Genomic DNA, 18,710 nt, shown 5'->3' with positions numbered 1-18,710 from the left:
ATCGTGACCCTTTGTCCCACTAACTCTTTGTGAGCACAACATTTCCATTCTCCGCAGTATTCACCTTCGATTTAATAAAACATGTTTTTTTGGGGGGGGAGGATGTTGGTGACTTAAACAAAAACAACTCTTTTGTGTTGGACTGTTCCTGACAGCATATTAAGATGATCCTCCTTGACATCAAAATTGTGAATGCATAAGTGTCTTCCATATTTCTGTGTTTGCCTAAAGCGCATGTGCATGGATCAGATTTATGAAGGTGGAAAAAATGCAATAAGTGTACCATTGTGCAAATGTATCAGTGTGGTGGCATCGATTATAATCCATGATCTGTTGACTTTTGTGCAATAACACACTGCTGAACTTTGAATGGCAGAATGCAGCACACTGGCTCTCAAGGCATGAACTGTGTCAACCCATGTATTGGAATCTATTTCCCAAACTTAGTATGCTACTACCACCACAACTTATAGTAGGCTACCACTGCTGCTTGTACTACTAGTTTTACTACCACTATTGGTATCCATATTAACAGTCCTGTACTTTCTCCCTTGACATCCTCATTTCCCCATTGGGATTAATAAAGCCCTGTTTTAGTACTCTTATCTTATCATATTACCTCAATACTACTTTACTGCTACTATTCATATAAATGCTAAAAAATTACAATACATAACACCATTAAAACACAAAATAACGGAAAAGTTATATAAGGCATTCCAGCAATCATAAAACTCATACTAATTATAAAAATTAATACAAACAACAGAAATAATAACACAAACTCCAATAGCAACACATCGAATCTGAACAACATGCTACCCACAATGCTAACCCCAACCACCGCCTCCCGCCACGTCCACTCACCGTTGGCATCCTGCCCCTTGGGGGGGGGGGTCCGCCGGCGCCGCCTCCTCCTCCTGCCGCGGCCCGCAGCGGCCCAGGCCCTGGATGAGCTGCTGCAGGGGCAGCTCGGCCTCCGCCGTGGGGTAGCAGCGCTGGCCCGTGCAGCAGCGCGGCGTGTACACCCCGCACGGCTCCCCCTGCAGGCGGGGCGCACACGGGGCAGCAGGCCGCAGCCGGGCTCCCGCACGATCTCCCCGCACACGGGCCATCACCTTGGGGCAGGCGGCCAGCCGCTCGGCCGTGCAGCTTGGGCAGCGGAACACCAGTCCCCCCAGCAGGGAGCCGGGCAGGGCCAGCCACGCCAGCAGCAGGACCCCCCGGGTGAGGGAGAAGCAGGCAACCATCCTCGCCTCCACCGACTGGAAAGCTTTAGCCTTTAGGAATAAAGTTGAGGTTGGGGGGGGGGGGGATTTTTGTTTATTTTTTTTAGAGGGACGAGCCGACTGACAGACTGACTGGACTGACTGACTGACCCCCCACTATCTCTGGGAAGATAAGGCTGGTGAACCTGACTGTTGTTGCACCCGTGCCGGTCAGCTACTCAGCTGCTCTGGGCGGGCAAACAGGTGGAGGTACAGGAGCCCTCGGCGCCGTGGCCGGGCTGCAGGGTCCTAGTGCCTGCTCCGTGCCGGACGACTTTGTGTGAGTCATTTAACTAGCTTCACGAGGGTTATCATATAAACAGGAGGATTCTGTGCTTTCCTGTGTGTGTGTGTGTGTGTGTGTGTGTGTGTGTGTGTGTGTGTGTGTGTGTGTTTGTGTGTGTGTGTGTGTGTGTGTGTGTGTGTGTGTGTGTGTGTGTGTGTGTGTGTGTGTGTGTGTGTGTGTGTGTGTGTGTGTGTGTGTGGAAAAGGGGTTAATGCATCGTCAATGATCTGTTATTTGGCAGCGTTTAGGGATCTGAATGACCTAACGGTGCAATATTGAAGTGGAAATATGTGTTCCCAAAGCAGGATTGAACAGAAGAGAGAGAAGAGAGCAGGAGAGGGAGTTGAAAGAGAGAGAGAGAGAAAGACAAAGAGAGAAAAATGAACAAATGAGAGAGAAAGAGAGCGAGAGAGAGAGAGGAGAGAGAGAGAGAGAGAGGAGAGAGAGAGAGAGAGAGAGAGAGAGAGAGAGAGAGAGAGAGAGAGAGAGAGAGAGAGAAGAAAAAAAGGACAGAGGGAGGGAATTATAAAGAGAGAGAATTAAAGAGAGAGGAAGAGCGACAGAGGAGGTGGAGAGACTGAGAGACGGGAAAGAGACAAAAATAGAGAGCGAACACCAAAGTAGTACAAAGTGTGGAAGGAACCATCAACGTCGCCTTAAGTACTGCCTAGGAACGCATGTCACATCATTCATTCAGACACATCATCAGCATGCATGATCCAAACCCCGGACCCAGTCTCCAAACCTCCAGAGGACAGTCCACGAGGTCTCCCCTCCTGGACCGGACGACCCTCCTGGTCCGCTCTCCTCCGCACACCTCCCGGGACCACAGACACAGAACAGCGCCTCAACCCGCTGGACTGCCGCCCTCTCCTGTGACGAAGGAAAACACGTTTTTGAGTTAAAAGCAGGGCGGAGAAAAAAAATAAAAACGCTGAATATTTCCAGGGGAAATATATGCCTTCAGTGCCGAGAACATGCACAAGGCCACTTTAGCACTTTACATTTACACACTCTTGGGTTAATTCAACCTTTTGCCCCGAGCCAAAGTTGCTCTCCATCCGTCATTCACTGGTTCATTCAAGCCTGGTCAGCCCCAAAACCATTCTGTACTGTTGGAATTGACCCCCCCCCCCCCCCCCCCCCACAACACCCACTGTGTTTAGTAACCCAGCAGGAGGGGGGAGGGTAGATAGTGTAGTGGCTAGTGGTTTTGATCTGTGATGTCCACAGTCTACCTATGACAGCTTGCTCCTCACTGACATGCATCTAAAAAACAAGGAGGGGAGATGTGTGGGGGTGGGGGGGGGGGTTGGTCTGTCAGAACTGTCTCTCGTCAACAATATGTCAGAGTCAGACAAGGTTAGAGACATTACTTGCAGATGTTTTGTTTTGTTGCCGTTGGATACGACACGTTTGTGTTCTTGATTTAAGATTGAGATAAAATCATTTATTCTGTGTAGGAAATGTAGGTGTCAAAGCAGTAATAGCAGTAAATTTGGCACTGAAATTCAAAATATATGATACAGATGAATAAACATTAACAGAAGAAAAGTTGGTGATCGAAGAAGATAGGATGGACACACACACACACACCACACAAACACACACACACTACTTCTCGGCAGATGTAGTAGACAGTTTTTCGGCTATATTGACTAAATGGAAATGTTATGACTAATTCAGTGAAATGTGATTCCAAACAGGAGCAGTGAGGGGCTGGGATTCAGAACTATCAGTGGAGTATTTAAAGACTAGTTTAGGAATGGAAAGAAGTGAAGTGAAAAAAAGGGGGTCTGGCAAAATTACTTGACTGCAACATTGCATAAATGTATTTATAGTAAAGAAAAATTAAGTACATAATCGTCTGTTTATGTGCTTGTGTGTGTGTGTGTGTGTGTGTGTGTGTGTGTGTGTGTGTGTGTGTGTGTGTGTGTGTGTGTGTGTGTGTGTGTGTGTGTGTGTGTGTGCGTGTGCGTGCGACATACATTAAGTTGCCCGTCCAGGAAAATGTACACAGTTATGTCATTACATTGTGGGAACAACAAATTGCGGGCAGGTTTACCCTGCACGGATAAACCTATGTCATACGGAAATGTAAACATAAAACCTACAGAGGGGCAACTGTTTGACACCACAAGACCAGATTAGGGGTTATTTTACAGGTTAACCATGCCCACTTGGGGGATTTTTTTTTCCATTACCCACCATAAAGAGAAAAAAATAAAAACAGTGTATAACTTTCCACACGCAGGGCATTAAAAACACACAAGCAGAGCGTGTCTATCGGCTGCTTGGCCCGCTAGCTCACAGCCGTCAATTAGCCCGAATGGAAATGATTTTCGTATGGCTGGCCCCTCGCAACGTCCCCTGCTCTCTCGGAAGCACATTTTGATTATATTATGTGTACGGGTTGCGTGGCGACTGCGAAAAACCAACAACAATGAAGGGGGGAAATTGCTAAACAATTTAGACAAACGTTTAATTTGACACTTAAAAGGAGGGACTGTGACGGTGGGGCGCTGAAAGCTATTTTAACTGTGAGGTCCGTCTTTCAAGAAGCCGTTCAGCGGAGACAAAGTGAATACCGCGTTGAGGTGGTCACATTTTCCACTCGTCACTCAAGGATATCATTTAGAGAGAGAGAGAGAGCGAGAGAGAGAGAGAGAGAGAGAGAGAGAGAGAGAGAGAGAGAGAGAGAGAGAGAGAGAGAGAGAGAGAGAGACAGAAGAGAGAGCGAGACAGGTTGGGGGGCGGGGGACAGGGAGCGAGGGGGGGAGAGAGACAGGGAGCGAGGGAGGGGGAGAGAGACAGGGAGCGAGGGAGGGGGAGAGAGACAGAGACAGAGATAGACTCGTGGCTGAACATCGATACTGGATAAGTTCAGATCTCCAGATAGAACATTGTGTGTGACTGAAATTATACCAGTCTGTGGTCGGATCTGAAATCACACAGAAAAGTCTCTGTGTGATTTGGCAAATTATCTGGCTAGTGTGTGTTTGTTTGTGTGTGTGTGTGTGTGTGTGTGTGTGTGTGTGTGTGTGTGTGTGTGTGTGTGTACGTGTGTGTTTACCTGTTTGTGTTTGTAACTATGTGCGCATGTACCTGTGTCTTAATGTGTGTGCGCGCCTGCGGGTGTGTGTGATGGAGCGATGTGAGATTAAATTATTTGAACTCCGCCGTTCTTTTTCACCCACTGCTGATTGGCCAATAATATTTCCGTAACAAGGCCCCCCGCGGGTACACACCTTTCCAGCGACTCTGCTCCGCATTTAATCTTTCTCCTTCGTTTTAATTGCACCTTAACACTCAAATTCCCTCTCTCTTGGCTGAACTCAAATATAATTCAGCATCTTGTTGTACAGGGCTCATAACTTCCACAAACAGAGCACACAACCCGAGACACAATTAGTGGAAACATTTGCACATACAAAAACGGTTTAACTCAATGTCACTCTGAGGCGTTTTTATAGACTGAACGGAGAGTATTGCAATGACATGAGCCTTCTCACTTTCCCTCTTGAGAAAGGGTAAGCGCAACACCTAAGCTGGGCAGCAAACACACAAACGAAACACACACACAAACTCACACACACACACACACGCCCATGCATGAAGACTGGAAGTACATGTGCAGATCATTTTGAGCACAAATGTAATCAATAAGTAAGGGATAATGTATAGAACTCCGGACATTATCGGGAAAATAAGCCCCGACAGGGCGAACCCGACCCCGACACGAAGCGGAGGGGTCTTGCTTCACTTTCGGTAATGACCGGTGTACTATACATATTCCGCTTATTACACGGCTACTTGCCAAAACAAAAAAATAACTTCAAACAGTGTGTCTTTACAATTGATTTGTTAGCATTCGTAGTGTTGATCAGCAGAGAAATAATTAGCCAAAGACGTTGACATCGCTTCGCAACAGAATACACTGGGGTTTATAAGTACGGTAACTACTTCGGAGTGATACGAAAGACGTGAATCAGAGGCAAAAAAATCCACTTTCCTTGATAGTGGTCAATTATGCTTAGCAATTGTCAATTATGCAAAAATAATTCAAGTGAACGGAGCATTCAGCCTTAAAGGGGACATATCATACCACCAGGTGTGAGTGTGATTAGCCATAACAAGCCGTTTTCAAAATGTACAGCATTGTGACATCACTGGCGGGCATGTCCACCTAGATGTGTGACGAATAGATGAGCAACGTTTGCTACAGTCCACTGGGTAGGCTGGTAGACTGATCTATCCAGCACACATCTAGGTGGACACGCCCACCTGTGATGTCACAATGCTGCACATTTTCAAACCTGCTTGTAATGGCTAATCACACTCACACCTGGTGGTATGATATGTCGCCTTTAAGAAGAGCCGTGTAATAGATTAATATAATCACCTTTTGATTATGATGGATTTTGTGTAACGTTGGCTCCTCTAACAACATATTTAAGAAACAAAATGATTAAAGAAACACAGCCCAAACAAACATCACAAAAATTATCCACACATTGTATTCTACAACCTAAAACTATTGTTTCAACATCCAAACCCTCTCACGCCACTGTGTGTCACTACCGCTTTCCACCAGAAAGGGAAAAGTCACAGTCACGCTTTAATGTGTCTGCGAGCTGCCCTCGGTTAATATCAACCACCCGACAAGCATCATCATTCACTATTCGCTCATTTAGAATATGCTTTTCTATCAAAAGCAATTGACAGTTAATCCAGATACATTTCAAAGGGTGATACATTTTGAAACCCCGAAATGATACACTGGCAGGGCCTGTCTCTCTGGCTGCGCAGCTGACAGTCCATCACACGTCTGTTTTGTAATATATTATTAGGAAATGTAAATGTATTCAAATATAGCTATGATGCTAACGCATACCACAATGCTAACGCTTGATATGAACAAAACATGTATTTTTTTTTTAAAATCTTTCACACCCTATCAAATCCAAATGTATACAGGTTTTTTTTACCTGTGATTACATTTTAAGCTGTCGCGTCGACCACGCCCTGAAGAATCTTCTTGATTAAGATGACCATGTGCATCCTGACGTGGACATGGCTGCGGTTCAGAAACCAGACCTTGTGTTTTGGTGAGGGGCTTACCATGGATTCTTTGCATTGGGGTGGACGGCTGAAATAACAATCGTCATGTTATTTTGTATTTTCTGATGGATGGTATATCTGCTCAGAAAGTACACATATAGGCCTATTAGATAAAAAAAAAAACTCCTCTAAAGAGCAATGGGGGGGGGGGGGGTTAGGGCATCTTGCACAAGGATGCCTACAGTTACGGCAGGACTGGACCTCGGGTGGACCTCTAAATATTATAGCCATTACACATAGCCGCTAACCATAAGGAGGTATTATACGATTTCTCATCATTATATGGACACTTGAACCCAGCAAATTCCTTCCGGTCTCCGGGGGAGTCTGTGTGTGTGTGTGTGTGTGTGTGTGTGTGTGTGTGTGTGTGTGTGTGTGTTTGCGTGTGTGTTTGTGTTTGCGTGGGGGAGTATATGGCCATGGGGCAGCCTGGGAAAGCAAAGCGCTTGGGAAAGGAAGCAGCTTGTCCATTGTTGTTGCATAAGTCGGTTAGCTTCCAGTTACACAGCAGAGCCACCAGACCCACACACACACACACACACACAGACAGACACACACACATACACACCACACACACACACAGACAGCAGAAGGAGCGCTCACTTTGTTGTGTTGGTGGTGGTTTTCTTGCTGTTGTCCATCTGTCCGGCGTAACAGGTGCACTTGGGAGTTTTGAAAACCAACGGGAGCCTTCGGTATTCTTCTGCCACTCTGTTTCACGTTTTTCTGTTTGTTTTACTTTTTTCAATGAAGAGGAGGATTTAGGGAGTGGACACCATCTAAAAACCATGGTATGTAGCAATTAATGAAATTATTTATGAGAGAAATGTTGATTTTTGTATTTTTTGTCTCTTGCTCGATTTATATTTATTTTACTTTGGCGCTTTGAGATAATTGAGGATTGCGTCATTTGTTCCCCCCGTTCCACCCTTGTGTCATCGGTGTGTAAATAAATAAGATGAACGTACGCTTAGCCCGCTCGTCCCGTGACACACCCTGTTCCTGCAAGACCCACGATGACTACCAGGGTTCCTCGCCATGTAGACCCCATGTTCCCGAGGATCCCAGGGGAACCGGACATCCGTTATTTATAAAGGGAGGGATTGTGGGATTACAGTGCACCCTGACCCCCCCCCCCCCCCCCTTCTGCGCTATTCGCCCCATGTCTCTCTTTCTCTCCGTGTATCGTTTCCCTCTCTTGCCTTAACTCTTTTCTCCCTCTCTATCTCCCCCATCTTATCTCGTTCTGTTCGCCCTTGTTTTTCCCACTCTCTTTATCTTTCTCCCACTCACCACCCCCACCCCCCCAGCCCCCTCACCAAACTCTCCCTACATTCTCATTTCACATCTGTTTCGAGAGCTGTCTTCCCCAGGGAAACACTCATCAATTTGTGAGAATGTTCCGGAAGCACATGGTCATCCAGTCCCATCAAGAGCTTGCGCTCTATCTCCCCCCCCCCTCTCTCTCTCCCCTCTCTGCTTCATTATATCTCTTTGTCTGTCAATTAAACTCGCTCTCTCTTAAGATTCATCGATTATCTCTCTCTCTCTCTCTGCTGTGTGTAATGAGGAAGAGTATACAGAGCAAGTAGCATGTGAGTGGTAAAGATAGCAGGGCGAAGGGAGGAGTGGTAGGCTCCCTCTGGCCACAGGGGTTCTCTGTCTGCACCCCGAGGGGCCCACTGCCAGCCTACAGGTCCCCAAATGTATCTCCCAACCAGGTGGTATAGCTCCCTTTCACTCTGAGAGGAGTGTGTGTGTTTAGGTAAGTGTGTGTGTGTTTAAGTGAGCGTGTGTCTGAAAAATGAATATGAATGTATGACTGTTGCTTTGTGAGTGCATGGGTTTGTGTGCTGTTATATTTGGATGTGTGTTGAAGGCGTGTATGTGTGTGTGCGTGTGTGTGTATGTGTGACTTTTTAGTAGTGCAAAGGCAGTCATTAGACATCATGATAAACTAATTATGATTTTTTTAATTAATCCAAGACGTCGCTTTTATTTATTTATTTATTATGATATAGCCTACTTCAGAACGATGAACAACAGCATCTAAAAAGAGGATTATCCACTACACTATTAATACACATCTCAAAGTGCGCTTTTATACTCAATCTTGAAAATTCTCTGGATTGTGGGTGTGTGATCTAAATCCCCCCCCACCCCCACCCCTGCCTCCAACCCATGCTGTTTTGTTGTGTTTGTACTCAAAGTCCGAAACCCTGTTGCTTCATCCAGCTGTGCTATGAGTGTGTGGTCATTACTCCCACGGTTGGCCACATTCTCAGGAGGGAAAATACACTCCACCCATTAAAGCACAGAAGAGAGAACAGGAGGAAATCGATAGACTTCAAATTACTGGAGATTGCAATTGCTGGGATGGAACATAATTTCCTTGATGACCCTTGATTACTTAATTAAAGGTTTTCTACAAATTTTTCTGTTCATCACTTTCAGTGTCCAAGGGACTCTGCTTATACCTTTTGTTTTTTTTACCCCTCCCTTTCAGATGAGGACACCGGTTATCATGGTTACGTACTTGTTGGTCCTCCTCATGTCATGGAGAGGTAAGGAGAAACTGATGAATGTTTGAATGTTTTTGGCCTGTAGAAGGCCGTTTCTAATATCATGTGCTGGGACATTGAACCTGAACATTAGGTTAAGTGAAATACTCTCAACTTCACTCACTCAGAAGGGCATCCAGAGTTTGTGAAAATATGACGATATTTTCCTTTGTAATGACTTTGCGGATTCTTCAAAAAACCCTTTTCCTTAAAACATTAATTTCATGAAATGAAAGGAGATTAAATCATTTAAGGATTCATTTGTTGTTTTACAAGCTTGAACCCTTCATCTAATCATGTGTATATCGTTTTTGAATGCGGTTGGAACAGAATTTGGTGGAAGGGGGTAGAACACACTTTGCTGTTTCATTATTGTGTATTTTCTTTTTGCTATGTACTACACATAAATTATTTGTACTAATAAAAAACAATTAACATTTTATAATGTGTAATTGATAACTCTTTAGTTAATGATTAACTAATCATGAACAAAACATGAATACACATTTTAAGAAGATGAATAACTGATCTATCCATCATACATCTGGGTGGACACACCCACTAGTGATTAAATAGTTAATAATGAACTAATCATGAATAGTTAATAAAAGCTTATAAATGGCTTGACTGCACGTTATTATAAAGTGTTTGCACAAAAACCGCACTCTGTCCTGTCGAGTTTATTTTTAGCGAATACCATTGATGAATTTACAACGTGTTCGATAAACACATCTACATGTAATATAAATGCAATGTAATATAATGTAATCAAGGGTTGTTTATTCTTCAGCCTGTTCAGGGCAGGTGGTGAAGCCGGTAACCCCCTGCAACCTGACCCTGTTCTCCAGCTCCGTGAACGAGGTGTGCCTCGACGAATTCAGCCAGGCCATGGCGGCCAGCATCTACCAGGAGAGGTGCCCCTGGCCTGGCGTCAAAGGGTGAGGACCACTGGGTCATGGGCGTCAGTTTGGTTTGAAATGTGCTGGGGACAGAGACGCATTCGGAAGTGCATTTTTAGAAGTGCTGGGTACTATGAGGATGCACTCTTTTTCTCTCTTTAGTGTAATGAAAGGTTCTGAAAGACGGCATAACCATGTAGGCCTAGCTAATTACTAAGGAATAAAATGTTTACAAAATCTGTCTGGCACGTTTTATGAAGAAAAGGTTTTCAAAAAGCATCGGACAGATGACCCAATATGTTCTGCTCCATGTATCCAATGTTGACGACATGATATGGCTAAGCTAACAACGTAAACAGGGGGAGCTAGGAAAGGAATTTAACTGCATGTTTAAGTTCAGAAGGACCAAAGGTGTGGCTACACACAGCACTACAGAAGTCGTCAAGATTGAAAAAGAAAAAAATATTTGTTGCACAGCTGAACGCTGTATCACATCAGGAGCTGGCTGTTCTCAGTTCACAACACGCATTCCATCAAAACTAGCCTACATCAGGCATTCTGACCAAAACTCATGAACTCCCCCCCACAATTATTCCAGAATTCAAGCAAAGCAAGAATGACCAAAAGTCACTTTGTGTCAACAAGAGACTGACCCCACCGACTATCAATTGCAAGTTAAAACAGCCGACCACTATGTGTGTCCACAAGACCTCGCCACAGCACCAGCAAATCTTAAGCAATAAATATCGCGTCTTACCTTTATTTATGTGGCAGTGGTCTGCAGATGCGTCCCGTGGTGTAGCCTACCACATCCATTTAGTTCAACAGGTTATCGTTCTGATACTCTTCAGATAACTTCACACAGTGTGTCCTATTCCAATGTATTTGTTATAATTCGTAGCGTTGATCAGCAGAGAAATAATTCGCCAAAGTCGTAGACGTGGCTTAGCAACCTAATACGAATGTAGTCTACAGCATTGAGAAGAGCCGTGTAATAAGTAAGGGATAATGTATAGAATGCCGCCTCTAAATTAAATGTATTATTATTATTATTATTATCGGGAAAATAAGCCCAGACAGGGCGAACAGGACACCGACGCGCAGCGAGGGGTAATTGCTTCCCACTGAAGGCGCTTAAATTCGACCGGCGACGTTTTATACATTATCCCGCTTATTACACGGCTACGTGCCAAAACGAAAAAATGACTTCACATGGTGTGGCTTGTTACAATTTATTTGCTACCAGTATTCGTAGTGTTGACCAGCAGAGAAATAGTCCGCCAAAGACGTTGACGTCGCTTAGCAACCGAAGACGCTGGGGTCGAAAAGTTACCGGACTACTTGAGGAGTGATACCAAAGACGTCATTATAGGCAAAAAGTCATTTGTTTTCCTTGACAGCGGTCAATTTATATCTAGCATTCACCGCGAAGTTGTGAAGAGCCCATGCAAGTGAACGGAGCGTTCCACGGCATTGAGAAGACCCGTGTAATAAGTAAGGAATAATCACCGAGAGGCCGGGCAATAAACAGTTTGATATGCCCGGCTCGTGGACGGCTTACCTCGCGGTAACCTTCCGCGAGCCGGGCATATCAAACTGTTTATTGCCCTGCCTTGAGGTGATTATTCCGTTTATTCTACTTCGCGCCGGCCAACATAATAAAACAATTCATATACTTTAATAATTAGCCTTTTTCTTATTCGTATTGCATGCTTATTAAATGTATGCTCTGTTTAATTTCATCTCCCTCAAAAAGTAGTTCCCTTTAGAACTACGGTGAATAACGTTAGCTCAACTGTAGGTAACGCGTTTCTATAGCAACCACACAAGGCTGGATCTGATCTCACTAGTTTAACAACGTAGTTGTTACATTCGTATCAAGTCAGCTTTAATGACGATCGATCAAACATGCACTCCTTGGTTTATTTTTACAACGGACCTCATGTTTGAAATGTATGTGATAGAAAACGATACAAGCGGCGTATTGATCTACTGTGCTCAGTCAGCAGCAAGTAGAACCGACAAGTCAGCGGGCAATATGCCGGATTAATGCACCCCTCCCAGCCAATCAGAATCGAGCATTCTTAAATGAAGTAGAATAATCCATAATAATTCAACTCGATTTTATTTTATTTTTGCATTTTTTTTTAAAGTGGTGGGTACAAAATTATTCTTGACGAAATCTGGTGGGGACGCGTCCCCGGCGTAATCAACGCCTATGATGAGGATAGCTAGAGTCATTGTTCAAGGGTCAAATATACCATTTGGGAGCTAAGACGTTGAACCTGAGAGAGAGAGAGAGAGAGAGAGAGAGAGAGAGAGAGAGAGAGAGAGAGAGAGAGAGAGAGGATCTTTCCCAGGACAACACACACACACATGCGTGTAAGAAAGGGAGGACGGGAGATCCCGTCCCATCCATTCTTCCTCCTCCTACCTCCTCTTCCTACTCTCATTATCCTCATCCTATCCTCTTCATCCTACCTCCTCCTCCTCTTCCTCCTACCCTCTGCCTCCTCACTCTTCCTCCTCCTACCAAGATAAAGGCAATGAGAGGAGAAAGAAGAAAAAGATAGAGGGGTATCTGACAACACTGCAGATCAAATCATGTGGAACCTACCTGCCTTGCTCCCACAATACAAATAAAAGAAAAATGGTAACATAGGGCTAACAGTCTCCCCTTTACAAGTCCCTCTGTCTCTCTGTACTGGGGTCATTCCACCTGTACAAGGGTCTGTCTCTCAGTACAGGAGTCTGTCTCTCTGTACAGAGGTCTGTCTCTCTGTACAGGGGTCTGTCCGTCTGTACAGGAGTCTGTCTCTGTACAGGCGTCTATCTCTCTGTACAGGGGTCTGTCTCTGTACAGGGGTCTGTCTGTCTGTACGGGGGTCTGTCTGTACAGGGGTCTGTCTCTCTGTACAGGGGTCTGTCTGTCTGTACGGGGGTCTGTCTGTACAGAGGTCTGTCTCTCTGTACAGGCGTCTGTCTCTCTGTACAGGCGTCTGTCTCTCTGTACAGGTGTCTGTCTCTCTGTACTGCGGTCTGTCTCTCTGTACAGGTGTCTGTCTCTTTGTACAGGCGTCTGTCTCTCTGTACAGGCGTCTGTCTCTCTGTACAGGAGTCTGTCTCTCTGTACAGGGGCCTGTCTGTCTGTACAGGTGTCTGTCTCTCTGTGCAGGCGTCTGTCTCTCTGTACAGGCGTCTGTCTCTCTGTACAGGAGTCTGTCTCTCTGTACAGGCGTCTGTCTCTCTGTACAGAGGTCAGTGCCTCCCTACAGGGGTCTGTCTCTCACATAGTGCTGCTGCCTGTGTTTGGCTTCACAGCAGCGGCCCAGAGCCACCACTGATCTCACCGGGACAACACATGACATGGTCGTTGGAGCACTTTTATACCTCATCTTTTTTCCTGGGGAAGATATAGGACCCTGAGTCATGGGAACGCCGGCCTCCTTCCTGTCTCCGGGCTCCTCCTGGCGTGGTTCTCCAACACTTTATATACTTCAGGTATAAAAAAAGAACCTCTCCAGAGAGGACCTAATTAGTCATCTCTTAATGAAAACCGACCCCCCCCCCCACACCACCCCCTCCCTGGCCTCGTGCTGATGTTTCCAGACGGCACATGTTTGTGCAGACGGAGTCGGGGGCTAGCCTGCGACGAGCTACCGTAGAGCGGCTCTTTCATTAGCGCAGCAACAACACATATATTACCGCCGCTGTCACGGCCCCTCGGACCGCCCTTTGAACGCCGTGCTTTCAGGCGGGGGGCGTCCATCATCGGGAGGGTCGACGCCCTAAAGGGTGAGCAATGGCTTCACTTAACGCCCCGACGTGACTTTTATTAAGGTTCTCAGCCGGGACACTCCATCAGCCTTAAGTATTTATATAACTCGAGCCTGAGCAAGCCATGTGAAGAGTAGGGCTTTTTTGGAGTCTTCAAAAGGAAACAAGCGTAGCCTCCCACCTACAGTATATCTGAAGTATGCTCCGTCCATAGCTGAATCCGAGTAGACGGGCCAGGGCGCCCCCACATAAACCTGCGTATGCAGATAATACGCACTCTGGTGAACTGTACAGATCTGTTTGTGCGGCATGGGACTTGAGGGGGGGGGGGGGGGGGCAGCATCTGTTCTGGTTGTTGGATTGAGATCAGAGTCGGTGGGGGGCACCGGGGCAGACAGAGGTAACAGTAGCCCAGTCACGGGGCAGTGGTGGGACTGGGGCTACAGATGGCTGCTCCGTTGGACTCGGCGCCCGAGGTTCGGCCGAGGGGAGCTGAACAGCAGATTCAAACAGACTTCATGCAGATGTAGGCCTACACATTCCTACCAGAAGCATCCCAAAGCTTTTTGGGTTTGAGTCACACTTAGCGTTATTTCCCTTTGAAGAGATTGTAAAATGGTTGTCTCATCTCTCTCTTTCTCCCCCTCCTCTTCCTCGCCTACAGGATCTATAACACTTTGAGGGAGTGCATCAAGGGCTGGAGCGAAAGGACCCTGTGTAACAACTGGCGCTACCTGGCGGAGGGCATCTACCTGGACATCCACGACAAGTTCTTCTCCAAGTGCGGGCCTCCAGTGCCCCTCAAAGACCCCCCCCTCACCATCATGGTCCTGCTCATCTCCCCCGGGATCATCTTCACCCTGCTCCTGCCCCTGCTCTGCCTCCCACTTACCACCTTCCACAAGGAGATGCCCAGCACCCTGGGGCTCTGAGGCATGGGACACACACTTAGTTTAGATGTGTGTGTGTGTGGGTGTCTTTTTTTTGTGCAAATGGGCATATACAATGTATTATGATGTATGCAAGTGAACACAGGCACACTGGTTTACAGTCATCACTTGCAAAGTGCCTTAGGATTATTCAAAGGTGCTGCATAAATGTATTTTATCATGATTAATATATGTGCACAAATGCATGAACGTGGGACAGGCAGGCACACGCACGCACGCGCACACACACGCGCACACACACGCTTTGTGCATGTGTGTGTGGTTGTGTGTCCAAGACGGCAAAATATACTTTGCCGTCTTCAAACCATAGCCATGTATGTGAGTGGACAGCAACAAGTAACCAACCTTTTTAATATATATATATACATTGTGTAAATATATATATATATACATTGTGTAAATACATTGTGTATATATATATATATATACACACACACACACATATATATAAAATACAATGCAAATATGCCTGATTGAATGTTATTTTTATATATAGATAAAAATAACATTCAATCAGGCATATTTGCATTGTATTTTATTTTCGACAAGTTGTATGTACATGAAGCATGAAGAATCCCTTTGAAACGCATAATAAATATTTATTTCAGAAAGAAAGAAAAAAATACTTTCATTTTACAGTGCTTTGACAACCTGCTATTTGAGTGGTTAAATACATGGTCTGACAACAACAATTGTAACAAATACCAAATTATCTCGTGATAGATCATGGAATCAAACATGAAGAGAATGATTTTGTTCATACCTCTGAGCTATGCAGTTGCATATACCTAAAAAAACGTAATGATACTCTCAAGCTTCCAAACGACATCATTCCTTTGAAAAGAAAAAGGTACTATTCAACCAGCCAGTTAAAGTATGCAAGGGATAAACATAGCCATGGCTCACAAACACCCCGCTGAATGCATTCATTCAACAACAATAAGGGAATTTACCTCCAAAATATGTTAAAGACTACACTTATGTATTGAGTGTGTTTGAGTACTCTAGTTCAAAAACATGTAAAATGTGTTTTCAACCCTTGAAGTGTTCGACAGCCATGAATGGCTCAACATATACAAAACTCTCCAAAAATACGGCATTCAAACTCCGGAACATTCTATCGTCCTGCCGAGCTAGTACTAAACACGGCTTACTTCTATTAAAAAGCTAACGTTGTGACCACACATGATTAAACTAGTCTACTTGCACACATAGCTGATTGTCTACTTAATATTATTTTTTAAATATGAGATCAAACATAATTACAGATTGCTCCGAATTGTCGACATCCAGGGTGGGCCCGAAGCCAGGCATCCACCCCAATAAGGTGGAGGTGTCGGAGGTCTAGGAATAACAGGGATAAAGCGTCCTGCTCTTTGGGCTGGGTGGTCTGACCCGGCTAGCATGGTGGTATGAGGCAGCGAGCGGCCCTGCACTAGGCTACTCACACCGACTCATGCAGTGGGACTTTGAAACAGAAAGAAAAAAAGGAAAGAAGGGAATGAATGTACTTTTCCTTTTCATCTCCTATTTGAAACCGCCAGAGTGGCTGCTCTCTAACTTTTTATTATCTTTAATAATAACCACCTTTCCGGTCCCTCCCCCCCCCCACACACACACACACACACCCCCACCCACCCACCCCTTCTCTAACTCCCTCTCTCAAAGATTTGAAACACTGATTTTACTTTCGACCCCTGACAATATTCTTAGCCTAGCTTCTCACACACACACACACACACACACACACACACACACACACACACACACACACACACACACACACACACACACACACACACACACACACACACACACACACACACACACACACACTATATTGAGACTATACACCGGTGTAGAAGCACTACTTCCAAAGAGTTTCCTGAAATAACAAAGTGCACGTGGGCCTGGCGTCTCTCGTGCACACTTACTCTGTGTTCTCACACAACAAAGACGGAACTTCAGAACCTTGCGCGGTTTGGACGGCTGGCCTCCCGAACACTGCTGCGCGAGCAGAACAGCGCATTAAATTAATAAATAAGTAAATACATCAATAAACGGGTTGACAGTTATTGTAGCACCCCCCCACCACGACGGTTACGAGTTCAGCCAGAATTTAGCGGTGGACTAAAATGACCCGTATTGAGTTGGAGCAGAAGTAGGGAAAGGGGAATTTTGTTGGCGAATACATGGCACAAACTTGGCCTGTCTTGTTATGAGGGCAGGGGGGGGAGGCAAGAATGAAAAACAACAGAGCATCAACCCTGACCCCCTCCGTACCACTACACTCAATATCACACGAATGTGTTGAGAACAAACGTTGCCATCCATTGTCCCTCTGACCATCCCGTCCCGATCCCAGCTGGGCTAAATCCCCCCTAAAACACTGGGACAAACACAGGATAGGGTCAAATCTAACAAATAAAGTAAGTAACTCATAGATGAGTTAAAGTGAGTTTGTAGAAATTGGACAATGGTATCGGCTCAATGTGCATTTTTATGCAATAATACTTGGCACAGCAAGGCTTTTTCAGTGTATCATACACAATATCGTTGTCTTTCTTACATTAACCAAATGCCATTGTTAATTCTCTTCCCTCCACAGGGAAGGGTGTTTTATGTCTGTTTCCTATTGGTCCAACTACTGAAATCCCGTACCCACGTTATTTACACAAAACGGATAGAGAGAGAAACAACGCAAGTTTATAGAGACATGTTTACAGATCGGAGGTCAGATTCCCCTGAGACCGAAATCCTGCATTGTTTTGAATTCAGGGCACTGCCATCTAAACCCAAATAGCATGGGCTTCCCGGTGGCGTCAACGAAACAAACGAAATACGCACTTTAAACGACCCAGCCCTTGTGCTTTGAATCCCTAGGTCTCTCCCACTCCTTCAATACCTCTCAACGTGTGGACTAGCAAAATTAATGGCAATGTCTACGTGGAATTATTTGCTGATAGAGCGGAAAAACAATGATGGAGCTTTGGTTATGGAGCGCTGGAAGACCGTTCAAAATAAAAGTCTTGAAAAGAAGAGGACTGGTGACCTGACAGCTGCACATGCTACTTGATCAATCTGCATCGCAGTGTTTTTCCTCGCGGTCTGTTTGCACGGCCGTATCTAAGACAAACCAACTGTAGAAATAGAAACAGATGGATCTTCTCAGAGGAAAAAGATAGACAAATGTTGTTCTTTTGTTCATGCCAAATTGCCTGTCTCTATGTTCAAAATATATGTGTCCATCAATAACTTGAACCGTAATCTGGTTCATTGAGCTCCACTAGGCCAGTGCTTTCAGTCTGCATTCAAAATGTTAGTTTAATATTAGAAAGAAGATTGTTTTTATTAAGGTGTGAGTCCCATCCTCTTCCTAACTTGTCCCGTGGCTTTCAATCCTCCAAAAGGAAAACAGTTTCTATAGCAACGTAACAAACAGCCAAACTCCTGACATAACAACTGGTGAATCCCAGCCAACTGTTGAGGTCGGACTGCTTACAAAGGGGCAAACGAAAGGTCAAGTTAGTTTTGCTCGTTAGTTTGAAAGTACTATGATAATAGTATATTCTACTAACGACTCAAGACAATAGTAGATTGTGTAGCTAAACACACACACCACGCTGAACCGATTCCTTCAAAAACAATAGCAACACAATAGAGTACACTTATGTAAATAATAACATGTAAATTGTATTAGTTCGTGAAGTCATTGTACGAACAAGTACTGACACTTATACAGCCGAGAGTTCTTTCAACTTGAGCTGATCCTTATTCTTCCAAACTGCCACTCACCCTGTTGTACAATCTTCCGTCTTGGCTGTTTTTTTTATCATGTTCTCACCGAT

At 45.0% G+C, this 18,710-nt stretch overlaps 1 protein-coding gene across 1 annotated transcript in view; it reads right to left on the bottom strand.

Moving 5' to 3' along the window:
• The window catches only part of LOC132448899 (insulin-like growth factor-binding protein 2-B), a 17,086-nt gene extending 15,141 nt beyond the window's left edge, over positions 1-1,945 (bottom strand). Inside the window, 4 exon segments of the mRNA XM_060040452.1 lie at positions 868-1,052; positions 1,054-1,071; positions 1,073-1,114; positions 1,116-1,945. Of these exon segments, the coding sequence (XP_059896435.1) occupies positions 868-1,052; positions 1,054-1,071; positions 1,073-1,114; positions 1,116-1,250 (380 nt within the window). The 5' untranslated portion in view covers positions 1,251-1,945.
• Positions 1,946-18,710: the final 16,765 nt, after the last annotated feature.

Source organism: Gadus macrocephalus, chromosome 20 (genome assembly GCF_031168955.1).
Source record: "Gadus macrocephalus chromosome 20, ASM3116895v1".
Classification (NCBI taxonomy): Eukaryota; Metazoa; Chordata; class Actinopteri; order Gadiformes; family Gadidae; genus Gadus; species Gadus macrocephalus.
This window is presented reverse-complemented; position numbering and strand designations above follow the sequence as displayed.